The sequence below is a fragment of the Silurus meridionalis genome, chromosome 6 (assembly GCF_014805685.1).
Source record: "Silurus meridionalis isolate SWU-2019-XX chromosome 6, ASM1480568v1, whole genome shotgun sequence".
In the NCBI taxonomy this organism is placed as follows: Eukaryota; Metazoa; Chordata; class Actinopteri; order Siluriformes; family Siluridae; genus Silurus; species Silurus meridionalis.
The window spans coordinates 24,252,589-24,267,900 of NC_060889.1; the positions used below are offsets into that span (position 1 = coordinate 24,252,589).

A 15,312-nucleotide genomic window follows, 5' to 3' on the forward strand; every position below is an offset into this window, starting at 1 on the left:
GTGCATCACTGAAGAGTGTGTAGTAGACTGGGTTTCCTCTTCCAGCTCTGCACCAGTAGTAACCTCCATCAGAGACTCTAACTGATCTGATGGTGTAGAAGTGTGTTTCAGTCTCACGGCTCTGTGTGACTTTGATCCAGTAAAACTTCCATCCAGCAGACTGCAGCTTCAGTGTACAGTACAGAGTCACTGAGTTTCCTGTCAGTGCAGCTTCTTTAGGGTCTGATGTGAGTTCAGGTTTAGAATTTTCTGTTAAAAATTAAATAGAATTTTTAAAAGTTAAGAAGTATTTACTACACTAATCGCTTCTACAGTAAAGCAGAAATATACTCGCCCTGTGCTGATGCCAAACATCTCATGTCTATTTTGAAATATTTTTATTTATTTAATTAGTTTTTATTTAGACTCGTGATATGAATGAAAAGAGGGAAGTTAAAGTTTATAATAAATCAAAATAATAATAATAATAATAATAATAATAATATTTAATAATAATCCACATCTAATCCATCAATGCATCATTTAAATATTAGTTGTGGTCATGCATCAATCATCTTGAATTTTGGGTGAAATCTTATTTACATTATTTTCTAAGAATAATTATCACTATCCATAGCTAGCAGTGTTGATACACAAAGTACACAGTACACAAAGCATGTAGCTGAGCAAAATTAGAGATAAACTATGTAAAATATTATACTAGTAAAAATAAATGTGCTCCCTTTAAACCTTAACTTGAGTAAAAGTACAAATGTATTTGCCTTAAAATGTACATAAGTATCTATGTACTATGATTTAATATGGCTATAAAGTTCCTATTAATATTTTTGTTAAAGAACTTTGCTTAATCAACCCAGTTCATGTAGAAAGACTCAAAAAAACCTGAAAAAATTACACAAATTAGGCCACAGGTGTTGTGACAAGTTAGTCAGGAGATTCTTTCATCATTTATTCCTCTCAAAATGTTCTCCTTGATGTTGAACTGATGCTGAACTGTATGTTTGTTTATGAGTGAAACATGTTCTAAGAGCAGTCTATCTGATTATTTGATTAATTGTTGGAATAATTGGTAAAATACTTAATTACTAATATAAATGATAGCTGCAGCCCTAATTTAAACTCTAGTGTATAACAGCTCTTCTACACTACCAACTGCACTCATCAATACCTCTATAAAATTCCAGGCTAATGCTAAGCTTCCTTGCAAAGTATTGTGTATCCTAGTGCATATCAGGCTGTTAATGATTTCATGCTCTTTGCTTTATTATGTACTGACCCTTGTTGTTTTTAGATATTCTTCTCGCTCTTTGTGTTTGTCGGATTTGTTTACTTCTCTGACCGCCTTTTTTTGTCTAGCAGACTTTATGCTTGTAACTGCTTCCTGTGTTTTAGGAATAAGGTGTCTGTATTGAATCAATAAAATGCATATGGATTGTACACAGCCTGTTCCTGGGACTTTACCAAAGCTGAAATTATAAATCTTTACTGTGAAGGTACAACAGTGAAACTGTGAAATATGTACGATCATTACAGCAGGATCAGTTTTACTATTACAGTAGGTCATTTTTACTGTGTTACCGCAAAGAGCCACATCATACACATGGGCACACATGAACATCACCCAACACTTTCCTCTCACACACACACACACACACACACACACACACACACATACACACACACACACACACATACACACACACACACACACACACACACACACACACACACACACACACACACACACACCCTCTGCTCAGCTAGATTTATTGTAAATGTCACACACCAACATAATGACAGAAATTGACTCCTACAGTTCTAAGACCACAGGACAGTCATTTTCAACAATGAACATTGTGTGCACTGTCTCACACACACAAACTCTTAGTTTTATCAAGTTTTACCACAAACAAAAATATAATAATTTACAATAGCATTTTTTCTTTTGCTATGCATGTTAATTGGTGGGACTTTTGGCATTCCTTGCCTTGAACAATTCCCTTCAAATCTGGCTCGTATTCCGTTGTTGCCACTCGAAGCAATTATTTTACATGGGTGTCAGTCAGAACAGATCGATGCTTTGATTTCACGTGTTTCAGGGTAGAAAACACAGACTTTGTGTGTGTTTTTTTATGTGTGTTCACTTCGCCTGGGGTTCATTACGGTATTTTTGTCAAATGCGCATGTGCGTGAGATGAATATAACACAGGGGTGGGCAATTAATTTTTACAAGGGGCCACATGAGAAACCTGAATTGTGTCAGAGGGCCACACCAACGATAATATTTTAGGGATGCACCGAAATGAAAATTCAATTCAAAAGGCAATGAAATCAATAATTTTTTGTGTTATGCCTTTTGCCTTGGTACTATCACGGAAAAACTTTCCTGCCTTTTCAAAAACGTCCTCTACAGACTGAGTACGCAACCTCAGATTGACTTTACTTTTCTGCGCCGCGTTCCTCTCATATTTATAATTGCCAATTGGGATGTTTGGATTTCAGGTGATAAATTAAACCCAACTTGGAGAAACTCTTTGCAGATACAGCCCCTCTTAAAATTTCAGCATTGCATGTTTTGCAAATCGCTCTCCACACACCGCCGACATGTTGCTCTTATCCAGATGACCGTGTGCTGCTGCGCTTTTTTATTGCGTCATTATAATTGTGTTTCTGCCGTGTTGTTTTGGTGATGTAGGTATTTCAGCTGAAAAATTTCGGTGCATCCCTGTAATTTATGATTGCCCTCACGGGCCGTAGTTTGCCCAGGTCTGATATACCGCAAAGTTTCACAGTAGGGGCAAGCTCATTTAAGTCTTAAAAATACCGTATTGAACTCAAGCGAAGCGAACACGCACATTCAAAAACAAACAAACAAACTTAGATATGAACGTAAGAGCCGCATGAAACCAGCCAAAGAGCCACGGGTTGGCCACCCCTGCAGTAGGTGAAGAACATATTTCTTATACACATCTTTAATTTTCCAATCATTTAAAATAAAATAAAATGCAAAATGAAATTCCAGCAATCAGACAATTAACACTTTTTGATGAATACTGTAATAATGACAAACTCACAAACTCACCTGATACAGTGAGAGTAACAGAATCACTCATCTCTGAGATCTGATTGTCACTGTGTCTCCTCCCTCTGCAGGTGTATTTCCCTTTAGAAGAGTCTGCAACAGAGCTGATGCTGAACTCCTGTGTTGTGTAGATTGGGTTGAGTGTGTTATCATCCTTATACCAGTCGTATGCCCACTCAGTGTTTCCTCCTGTTTTTATTTCACACCTGATAGTCACAGTTTCTCCTCTGAACACTTGTGTATCAGGCTTTACAATCACCACAGGTTTTTGACTCTCTGTAATCATAAAATAAATAACTATTGTTATGTATGAATGAAAACCCAAAACCGTTATTTAAATAAGTAATAACATCCTGTTTCTGAAACAATAACTTTATGAAGCCCTTTAAAGCCTCTAAACAGCTTATTAAAACAGTTGTACACATTTTGGTGACATTTAAGTGTTGTGCCATTTAATTTCCGGTTCACCTCACACCAGTTCTGCTCAGCAATGCTCACACTGTCTCACTGTAGCTTGTACTGTAACAGTGGGAGCACAAGGAGAGATGGATTGAGCAGGATGTAACTGTTTTAAACTGACAAGTTTAACCTGCCAAAGAAAAAGACAAGCTAAATATAATGTTTGTTACTCAGAAAGCTAAAAGCCACCAGTTACAAGAATGAGATGTTTAGCATGTGGACAAGTGGCCAAAATAACTACTGATTCTTTAATGCATAAAAATATTCATGACCCTGTAAAAGATTATTTTCACTAATTGGTTGGTGCGCATGACCAGAGAAGCCTTTTTTTGTTTGTTTGCTTTTTTCACATTTACATTTGCGCATTTGGCAGACGCCCTTATCCAGAGCGACTTACAACTGAGCAGGGGAGGGTTTTAGGGCTTTTTGCTCAAGGGCCCAGCAGTGGCAGCTTGGTGGGATTTGAACCTGTGATCTTCTGATCCAAAGCCCAATGCCTTAACCACTGAGCTACCACCTCCCTTTTTGTTTTTTTCTCCCGGCACGAGCAGCACGGTGTTACATTTCTCTGCCTCCAAGGAGGTTGAGATGATGGATGCTAGCAAGCCTGTGGATTCCTTACAGCCTGTGCTGTATAAGGAGCTCCTGGAGGTTGTAACACGAGCTGTGTCCAAGCTGGATCTAGCTTGGCCGGTGGAAAAGCAGAAGCAGCACGCACCCAGTAAGCTGGATGAGTGTTTCCTGCGTCCTTTGTCACTTCCTCGGTGCCGGGGCCTTCCATTCTTCCCCGACCTGCACACCGAGTTGTCCAGGTCCTGGGAGACCCCGTACTCTGCGCGTACATTTTCCCAACACTCCTCGCTCTACGCGAATGTGGTTGGGGCTAAGGAGTGCGGCTACGGGGCGATGCCGCGTGTGGAAGAGACGCTAGCTAGCTATCTCTCCCCTAGCATAGCATCGTCACTAAAGGCCCCGTTGTTCCCTACTAAGCCGTTGCATGTGACATCAGCCTTAGTAGGGAAGGTTTACGTGGCAGCAGGCCAGGCTGCGTGTTGCCTCCACACCATAGATGTGTTGCTGGCATACCAGACTGACCTGTTACGTGATTGGAATGAGGGACTTAGCTCCGGGGCTGCCGATATGAAGGAGTTGCATCGTGCTGCCAACTTAACCCTTCGGGCAACCAAGCACACGGTACGGGCCGTTGGTCGGTCCATGGCGGCCCTGGTAGCGACAGAGAGGCATTTGTGGCTCACCTTATCTGACCTCCCAGATAAGGATCAAGCTGTGCTGTCGAACGATGGCTCCTCCTGGACTGTTTGGTGACGCTGTGACGACGGTCGTGAACAGGTTCCAGGAGTCTAAAAAGCAGTCGGCTGCATTTCAGCAGTACCTCCCTCACCCATCTCGTGGGGCTGCTTGGCGGCAGCCCCAGCCCGGTCCTTCTGGGCACCGCAAAGCCCAAAAGCAGAGCCACCCGAAATCCGTGGGCAGGGCCTATGGGCCCCAGGCTACGCTCTAGGCCCAAGAAGAAGCAGGATGACCTGAGGGTCACCCTCCCCTCCAACAAACGGGCTGTGGTGCATAGATCCTGACAGTCTACGGTCGGGGGGACGGTGTACACCTCATGCTACGGTGCCCATCCCTCCCCCCCACCACCAGGAGGCCAGGCCGTTAGCTCTGCCACAAGATGTGCTTCACAGCACGGCCCCCCTCCAGCGGATGTCCCCCTCCAGTTCCGCCCAAAGTTTTGGTATGGATTGGGGAGACCTGCCGCCTCTCAGGAGATGTCAACCCTCCAGCGGTTCGCTCCCCATCTTTCCACCTGAACGGGGAGTTCCGTCTCTTCTTGCGAGGTGTCATCAGCTGTGGGGCTCCAGCTGATCTGAGTGGGTCAGAGGCCAGCCATGAGGGGCTGGTTCCCCTGAGGAACTTTCTGACAGCTTGGGAGGGGCTGCCAGATGTCTCCCAGTGGGTCCTGCAGACTAAAGAGAACGGCTACGTGATTCACTCTGCGACCTCTCCTCCCTGGATCAAAGGGTTGTGTCCCACCCCTGAACAGGCTCTGGTCCTGGAATGGGAAGTGCGCACTCTCCTGGGGAAACGGCCATCAAGGTGGTTCCCTCCTCGGTTCAAGAGTCAGGCTTCTACAGCCCGTACTTTGTCGTTCCGAAGAAGGATGGCAGGTTACGTCCCATTCTAAAGCTTTGCTCCTTGAACCACTCACTCATGAGGCTCAGGTTCAGGATGCTCACCCTCAAGGAGGTCGTGACTCATATCAGGTCCGAGGACTGGTTTGTCACGATAGATCTGAAGGACACGTACTTCCACATTTTCATCTTTCCTGCACACAGGAGGTTCCTGAGGTTTGCTTTCGGGGGCCAATATCGGGTCCTCCTGTTCGGCCTAGCACTCTCAACCTGCACTTTCACGAAATGCATCGACCCAGCACTGACCCCGCTGCGGCTCCACGGCATCCGCATTTTGAATTATATGGACGACTTGTTGGTACTGGCTCATTCGTAGCACCAGGTGGTTCAGCATCGAGATGTCGTTCTTGCCTGCATTAAGGTGATTGGGTTTTGACTGAACAAGAATGTACTTTCTCCGGTGCAGAGAACCACTTTTTTGGGCGTGGTGTGGGACTAGACAAGGATGCGGGCATAGTTGTCTCCCGCCTGGGTCGAAGTCATCTTCACCGCAGTCAGCAGGGTGAGAGAAGGCCAGCCACTCACTGTGACGCAGTTCCAGAGGCTGCTGGGTCTTATGGCAGCAGTGTCCAGTATAATTCCGCTTGGCCTCCTCCACATGAGGCCCCTCCAGGGGTGGCTCTGGGGCAGAGGGTTCTCCACCAGGGGGAATCCATATTGTATTATCAAGGTCTCGTGGCGTGCCCTTCGAGCCTTGGATATATGGAAGGACCCAACGTTTCTGTCCCAAGGCCCGGTTTTAGGGACTCCTTGTCGTTGCGTGACGCTAACGACGGACGCATCCCTCACAGGTTGGGGAGCGGTCATGAATGGCCACTCCGCCCAGGGGCTGTGGTGTCTCTCATGGGACATAAATTGCCTGGAGATAATGGCGGTGTTTTTGGGGTTAAAACACATCCTCCCAGATTTAAAAGATCGCCATGTGTTGGTCTGCACGGACAATACTGCGGTGGTCTCTTACATCAACCACCAGGGGGGACTCCGGTCTCGCTCCTTGTACAAGCTGGCGTGAGAGGTCTTTTTGTGGTCTCGGGACAGGCTCCTCTCATTGAGAGTGGTTTACATCCAAGGACGGTTGAATGTCAGAGCAGATGCTCTGTCGAGACAGGGGCCGAGGCCTGTGGAATGGCGACTCCACCCCGAGGTGGTGGAGCTTGTATGGCAGAGGTTATACAGAGCCCAGGTCGATCTTTTTGTGACCTGGGAGACTTCACACTGTCCCCTCTGGTACTCTCTCTCTCACCAAGCCTCTTTTTGGGACCTGAGCAACACTGCAAAATTGTCCTCTGAAGGTGTAGGACTTCCTGAATCTGGGAATAAAAGTTCCTCCCTGTCTTGCAAGGAAGTTTCCAACAAAATAGTTTTTTTCAGCAAGAGATACTACATGTCTGGTTCTTACCTGATCAATGTGCTGGTCTATGGCCTGGCCAATTCCAAGTGTGACCGCATACTGGAGAGGGCTAGTCCTCTTCTGAATTATTCCTGGAATCCAGCTAGACCCTGAACTGAAGTTTTTGCTATACTCCTGATCACCTATACTCAATTGTCATTCCTTAGCATGCTAGTCATGATTCCACTTCTGCTTTATTTGCTTGTCTTGCACTTGAAGTCAGGGTAAATGAGATCTAGGGTATACCTCAGTTTCCTTCCATACAACAGCTCTGTGGGTAATTTTCTTGTAGTAGATTGCAGTGTAACCCAATAGCTGAACAACACTCTAGCTAGCCTGGCTTAAATGCTCTCTTTTTTGTAGCGTTATTCAAAGCATACATTTCTATCTGTTTAGAACACCACATCCACCAGGATCAGGAATGTTTTTCCTTGCCAAGGACCTGCTTAATCAATCAATGAATCAGAATTATTCTTCATGGTAACTTTGGAATTTCCCAAACGTGTAAGGCTGCACAAGGAGGGTTGTTCTGGTTATCTTGGCATCTGGCACATGTGACACTTAGTTCATTCTGTTTTTTAATGTATAGTCCGAAGACTGGATCCTCCATTCTCCTGGGTCATCCTCTAAGCATGTACATTCTTACTTGGGCCAAAACAGGATCTTTAGCTGTCCATTTCTTTACCTGCTCTGCTTTTACCAGTGAAACATGTTTGTGTCCAGCAGCAGCACTACCTCTTCCTCCGCTGTTGTCTCCACTCTTTTTTCAGACAGGGGCAACCAGCTCAAACCATCAGCATTTTGATGCTCATGTTCCACTCGATATATAATAGTGTACTCGTACCCACATCCACTATGCCTCCTTCCTCAACAACCTGTACGACAGCACCAGGGGCAGACTGGGCAGAAACTTATAATAATAATTCAGCAAGCATAGAAGCCTTCAGTTCACTCACTGACTAAGGAGCAGGGACTTCTTGAATCACTTGCACTTTTTATTAAACTGGCTGCCTGCCTGGAGCACTGATTTAGTGGCCCAGTGAAGATCACTTCCTTTACGAAAAAATGGCAAATGGCTGGATTTGATGCCACCCAAAAGGAGGCCTACAGGTAATATACAGCAACATATGGAGGCAGAAGGATGGACTTATGTCTTTTTTATTTTACATTAGTTGAACACGAGCTGACTTCAGCAGGGACAGGGGTGGCCAACCAGTCAGAGACCAAGAGCCACATTTTTTACTGTGTTACTGCAAAGAGCCACATCATACACATGGGCACACATGAACATCACCCATCCCTTCCTCTTACACACACACACACTGTCAGTTCAACCAAGTCCACAATCAAAAATATAATAATTTACAATAGCGTTTTTCTTTTACTATGCATGTTGCTTAGTGGGACTTCTGGCATTTCAGCTGAAAATGAAACTGTGATTCAGTAGCTGTGTTAATGTCCGATATTCTGTGTTCAACAGTGTGGAGGGAAAGTTGCACGTCTGATACAATGCGTATTAGTTTGTCGTTTTCAGAGGACAAGATTTTAACAACGTCACTGAGGCATTATTTAACAAACTCCACTTCATTGGATGGCTTTTTAGCCTGTGCAATGTTCCAAGCCAAATTAAATTTTCCAAGCCAAATTTAAAGCTACATTTTTGGGAAAACTATCTGCTTTTCTGCCTGACTTTTCAACATGACCAACTTGTGTTTGTAAAGTTCAGTCCCTTTTGGAAATTCCTGGTTGATGTTAGCATGGAGTGAGCTGAAGTGCCACTGAGATTTGAAATGTGCTAATGACGCCTGACATAAGGCAGAATGACTTGCCATTATGTTCAACAAAAAAATATATAAACTCTCCCACTCTGTTAAAACCGTCCTGTGTTCATCTTCATATTTTCGTTTTGCTGAGCATTTTTTCCTGCCATTTTGAGAGCGAACTTGAAACAAACTGTTTACTTAAAATTTAAGAAAACAATTTGCATATGGATGTTGGTGTTTGTGTTTTTTTTCGTTTGAGTTGAATACGGTATTTCCGTCAAAAGCGCATGTGAGTGAGATGAAAATACCGCAAAGTTTCCCAGTAGGGGCAAGATCATTTAAGTTTTAAAAATACCGTATTGAACTCAAATTAAGCAAACACGCACATTAAAAAAAACCCACAAACTTCGTTATGAACGTAAGCGCCGCATGAAACCAGGCAAAGATCCGCATGCGGCTCGAGAGCAGCAGGTTGGCCACCCCTGAGCTAGGACAACAACAACTACATGCCAAACTTTGAGTGGTGACTCTCTGTTAAGAGAAAACCCTCTACTGGTCACACTCCCAAAATATCTAATATTAAATACTTCAATACATCACACACACACACACACACACACACACACACACACACACACAGACACACACACACACAAAATTATATAAAACGCAGTACAATAGAATTATTATTATCAGAGCATTTGTGTGTATGTATTTATATTTAAAACTCAGTCTAAGGTCTCACCAAAGCTATGTTTAAAGGTCTGAGTAAAATTCAATGTTCTTACAAAGATCATTTCACCTGTATTGTGCATGCCATTATTTTACTCATTAAAGCCACTTGTAAATGAACAGACTGAGATTTACAACCATATTAAAGGTAGATAGAAAATTACATTAATTACCTGCTTGAATACCAAGGATGAATTCAATCAATACTAAATGCAGAAAAAAGAAAAAATATAGATGCAAGTAAACAATAAAGCTTGCGGTTCTTGTTTAAAAAAAATATATATTCAGTTCCAACCAGAGGTAGCAAAAGTAGACACATCCTTTACTTAAGTAGATCGATCTTTATTGTCATTGCATTGTACAGGTACACAGCAACGAAATGCAGTTTGGCATCTACCAGAAGTGCAAAAAGTAGCAATCGTGCAAATAGTGCAGATAAATATTTATCATATTTACAGCATGTGATATATATGTAAGCATATGTACAGTGATTAAATATAAAGGCTATAACAGTGCAGAAATGTGTGGACCTCATTAAGAGCCTTTGCTATGTTTCCACAAGGACAGTTAATGAGTTGATACCAGAGAAACTGCACCACGTCAAGTCAAGTTAAAAAACTTATATATTTATAATCATAGACATTTTACAGATTTGAATGATGTATTGTTTTTATCTGTACAATCAATAAAGACAGTAATTTAAGTTTGTGCCACCATTATGAGGGAAAAACCCACAAAATGCCACATAGAGGGTTAATTGTGTAAAACATGGCGGATTTGGTGTTTGATTTGAGACTTGGCGCAGGAATAAAACAAATTTTTTTGATTAAATATATTTTTATCTGGAGTTTAATTACTTATTTTATATCTAAGTAAAGAAAGAACGTCATGGATAAATTTATTTTTTCCCAAAGGTTTTAATTTTACCTCTTTTATATTTAGATATTTATTTATGTATTTACATTTTTTTATAAAAATGGTAAAAAAAACAGAAATGCATGGTGAATTGATAGCGTGTTAATAAAATTTTGTGCCGTTTAAAATAATTTTAATTTTAACAGCCAAAATATTAATATAAAACGAATTAAAAATGTTGTTACCGAATTAATGTGTCCAGGCTGAAGATCCACATATAGAACACAAGCAGAGAAAAGATGATGATGATCATTATTGTCTCTGTTCTCAGTCATGTTTACATCACTGACTCCCTCTGTCTCATCCACGTGAACCCCAAACTTCTTACTGCCTTCTGCCTGCTGATTCTCAGCTTCGTAACTAGCCTACATCTGAGTTAGCGACAGGACTTTATACACCAGTGGATTGAAAAAGATGCACAATGACAGGAAATCGGTTGTTCGGCGCGCAGTGAAAATAATAAAAACAAAAGAATTCACCAAATAAATGGATTAAAACTAAAGTAACGAGCTGGTTTTGAAAATGTAAGTTAAAAGTAAAGATATTTGTGTAAAAATTTAATGAGTAAAAGTAAAAAGTTGTCTGAAAAATAAATAGTGGAGTAAAGTACTGATACCAGAAAAATCTACTTAAGTACAACAATGATGTATTTGTACTTTGTTACTTCCCACCTCTGGTTCTAACATTCAAAAGTTATTTTTTCTCAATAACAGCATATCAAAAGTGTTTGTTCCTCTGTTTTTTAGCAATCTACAATCTGCAAAAGATTACCACAGCTGAATTTATTAATAAGCATGGCATATTTTTTTCCTATATATATATATATATATATATATATATATATATATATATATATATATATATATATATATATATATATATATAGTCATGTACAATGGGGGATACACGCATCTTTTGTGTCACTTGCTTGGCAGCGAACATACGAAGTCGTTTCTCGAGGGAGCCAACTTTGATCACTGTGCACACATGTCTTTGTGCTCACTCCGCTCCCGCTGGGCACTCTAGCTACTCGCGGTTCTCTCCCTGCTCTCACCAAGGCAGCTCCTGGGGTTCGCAGCTGGACCTTGCAGAGGGTTTCGAGACAGTCATGTCCCTATTTCCAACCTCACCAGCTCGGTCCAGCCCTTGTTCGCAGGCTTCAGAAGCACACCTTTCGGCAGATTCTTCCCCCTGCGACGAGCAGATGCAGCTCTGCCTCTCTTCCTCCGAGGTGCTCTGTGATACAGAAGCCGAGGAGATTACAGAGGTTGTAAGGCATGCCATTGCCAAGCTTGATATAACTTGGCTGGCTCATGAGCAGAAAGTGCTTTTATCTAGTAAATTAGATGAGCACTTTCTGACACCCGTGTCACAACCTCCGCGTCGGGGTCTTACCTTTTTTCCCGACGTACACACCGAGGTGTCCAGGTCATGGGTTAAACAATTTTCGTCTCGCCCCTTCACCCCAGTTTTTTAGGGTGGAAAGAACATGGTTATGTGGCGATGCCGTGGGTTGAAGAGAAGCTTGTCACCTATCTCTCTCCTGGATTTGCCTACTCTTTTAAGACCCCGACTTTACCAATGAGACCCCTATACAATACATCAGTGCTCGTGGGTAAAGCCTATGCTTTGGCAGGTCAAGCCGCTGCATCCCTGAACACCATGGCGGCGTTGCAGGCATATCAGGCTGAGCTGCTGCATGAGTGATGGCGGAGCGGCAGTAGCTCGCAGCGGCCTCTCTGGATTCAAAAATGGTGCTTTCACAATATTTAGCCCGACCTATTACAATACATGGACACCACAGTCATGTTCATGTGTACGACCATGAGACACTGCTACGTTACAGGCATCATGCAATCAACAATCTGCATGATGAAGTTATTAATAACCTTCACAACCTCGGCTTGCTGTGACCTCGGCCACAAAGACCAGGCCCCCAGCCCTCTGTGTCACCTGATGCCGGTGGCTGGGAGAGGGGACGTCGGAAGCGCTGCTCGAGGTGGCGGAGGCGCGGCAAGCATGCGGGTGTACGTGCTAGGCTAAATGCTAACTCTAGCTGGCTGGCTCTCCCGTCCATTTTTCTTTCAAACGTCTCCAGCGAACCACACGGAAAGAGTTTAGAGATTGCTGCATCATTGTTTTCACTAAGATGTGGCTCAGTGAAAGAGTTCTGGAAGCCGACAGAAATGCAGCTCTGTGCGGTGAGACTCGCGGTGGTGGCATGTGTGCTTATATCAACACGGAATGGTGTAGTGGAGTTTGTGACTGTTAGATGCAGACCTTTTTATTTACTATGGGAATTCACCACTGTTTACATTCCTCCCAGCGCTAATGCTAAGGAGGCACTCCCTAAACTCCATCAGCATGTAGACTTTGCAACAAGAAGAGCGAACACGCTGGATCTTGTTTACAGAAACATCAAACGACTCAGGCGACTGCTCTGTTAAGCTAATTCCAGCATACAGACCGCTTATCAGACACTCTAAACCGGTTCTGAAACAGGTGAAAACCTGGCCAGGAGGAGCTACTTCTGCTCTTCAGAACTGTTTCGAGTGCACTCACTGGGACATGTTTGGAGAGGCTGCAACCAACGGCGATTCCATCAACTTGGAGGAGTACACATCAACAGTGACCAGCTACATCAGCAAGTGCGTTGATGTGACCATCTCCAAGACCTTCACTACACGCTCCAACCAGAAGCCGTGGAAAACCGCAAATGTGCATGTGCTGCTGAAACAAAGAGACTCTGCTTTCAGAACTGGGGACAAGGCAGCCTAAGAACAGCAAAGGCCAAACTATCCTGTGCCATAAGAGAGACGAAGCACACAGACGCAAAGAAAATCCACAACCACTTCCAGGACAGCGGAGACACCCGGCGCATGTGGCAGGGCATCCAGGCGATCACAAACTACAAGACAACATCACCTGCTTGTGACCGTGACGCCTCCCTCCCAGATGCACTGAACGACTTCTATGTGCGGTTTGAGGTACAGAACAATGTCAAGGCGAGGAAGACCACCCCTCCTCCCACTGACCAGGTGCTCTGTCTAACCACAGCTAAAGTGAGAAAAACTCTATGCAGAGTTAACCCACGGAAGTCTGCTGAACCTGACAACATTCGTGGCAGAGTGCTCAGGGAATGTGCAGAACAGCTAGCGGATGTCTTCCCTGATATCTTTAACATCTCCCTGAGCAGTAACGTTGTTCCCACATGCTTCAAGACAACGACCATCGTTCCAATGCCGAAGAAGTCTACCATATCCTGCCTCAATGACTATCGATGTGACAGCCCGAATGCTTCGAGAGACCTCAGTCAGTTTGGATTGGGAACAGCATCTCCAGCAGAACACTGAGCACTGGGGCCCCTCAGGGCTGTGTGCTCAGCCCACTGCTGTTCTCTTTGCTGACCCATGACTGTGTAGCAATGCCCAGCTCAAATCATACAAATAAGTTTGCTGATGACACGACCGTGGTGGGTCTAATCAGCACAAACGACGAGTCAGCATACAGAGAGGAGGTGCAACGGTTAACTTCCTGGTGTGGAGCAAACAACCGGTCTCATCGACAAAATAAAAGAGATGGTTGTGGACTTTAGGAGAGCACAGAGCGACCAATCTCCACTGATTATTGATGGATCCTCAGTGGAGATCGTCAAGAGCACCAAATTCCTTGGTGTTCATCTGGTGGACAACCTCAACGGGTCACTCAACACCAGCTCATTTACCAAGAAAGCCCAGCAGCGTCTCTACTTTCTGAGAAGGCTTAGGAAAGCTCATCTCCCTCCCCCCATCCTGACCATGTTCTACAGGGGGACCATTGAGAGCATCTTGAGCAGCTGCATCACTGCCTGGTTTGGGAACTGCACCGTGTCGGACTGCAAGACCCTACAGAGGATAAAGAGGACAGCTGAGAAGCTCATCGGAGTCTCTCTTCCCTCTATTATGCACATTTACACCACACGCTGCATCCGCAAAGCAAACAACATTGTGGATGACCACACACACCCATTACACAGACTTTTCACTCTTCTACCATCAGGAAAATGGTTTCGAAGCACCTTTCACTGTATTACTGTTTACATGCCGTCTTTTGCACCTTTGACTATTATATTGTTTACATGCTTTTTTTTTGCACCTTCGAGTTTATTATATTATATATTATACTACACTGTTTACATGCTGTCTTTTGCACCTCTTGACTGCTGCTGTTTTTTTGCACTACATTGTATTTCTTATATTCACTCCTGGGTATAGTTTTTACAGTTTACAGTAATATATAACCAAAGTATACAGTAGGTTCACTGGTCGGCGATATCTTGGTTTTATGTCTTGTCTTGTAATGTCTGTCTGTACTGTTTTTTGTCTGCACTGTTTGCACCAGGTTGCACTCGATGCACTTTATGTAGCTTGTGTTGTGTTGTAGCTTTATTTTGTTGTCTAGTGTAGCACCAGGGTTCCGGAGGAACGTTGTCTAATTTTTACTGTGTACTGTGTCTACAGAAGCTGGTGCTGCCTCACCTGATATGCGTTTTATACTTCCTGGTCGTTACATCACCCTGCCGGTGATTACCAGCATCAAATTTTTTACTGATTACACACATTATTTCAGATCGTGAACACTTGGGAGCATTTCGATGCAGTGTCTTATTCCCCGAGGGAACTAGGGTTACATACATAACCCAGAGACATTCTCTTATAACAAAAAATGTTGCCATGTTACATAGAAACCAAAGAGCACAAAGTCTTAATCTGTCCACAATCT

The 15,312-nt window shown here is 43.5% G+C and overlaps 1 protein-coding gene across 1 annotated transcript in view; it reads right to left on the minus strand.

Moving 5' to 3' along the window:
* Positions 1-15,312, minus strand: part of LOC124387534 (vascular cell adhesion protein 1-like) — a 78,263-nt gene that overhangs the window by 54,595 nt on the left and 8,356 nt on the right. Inside the window, exons 3-4 of the mRNA XM_046851945.1 lie at positions 9,810-9,842; positions 3,083-3,358 (exon numbers count right to left, since the gene is read on the minus strand). Coding sequence (XP_046707901.1) covers positions 3,083-3,358; positions 9,810-9,842 — 309 coding nt within the window. The remainder of the gene's footprint in view (positions 1-3,082; positions 3,359-9,809; positions 9,843-15,312) is intronic.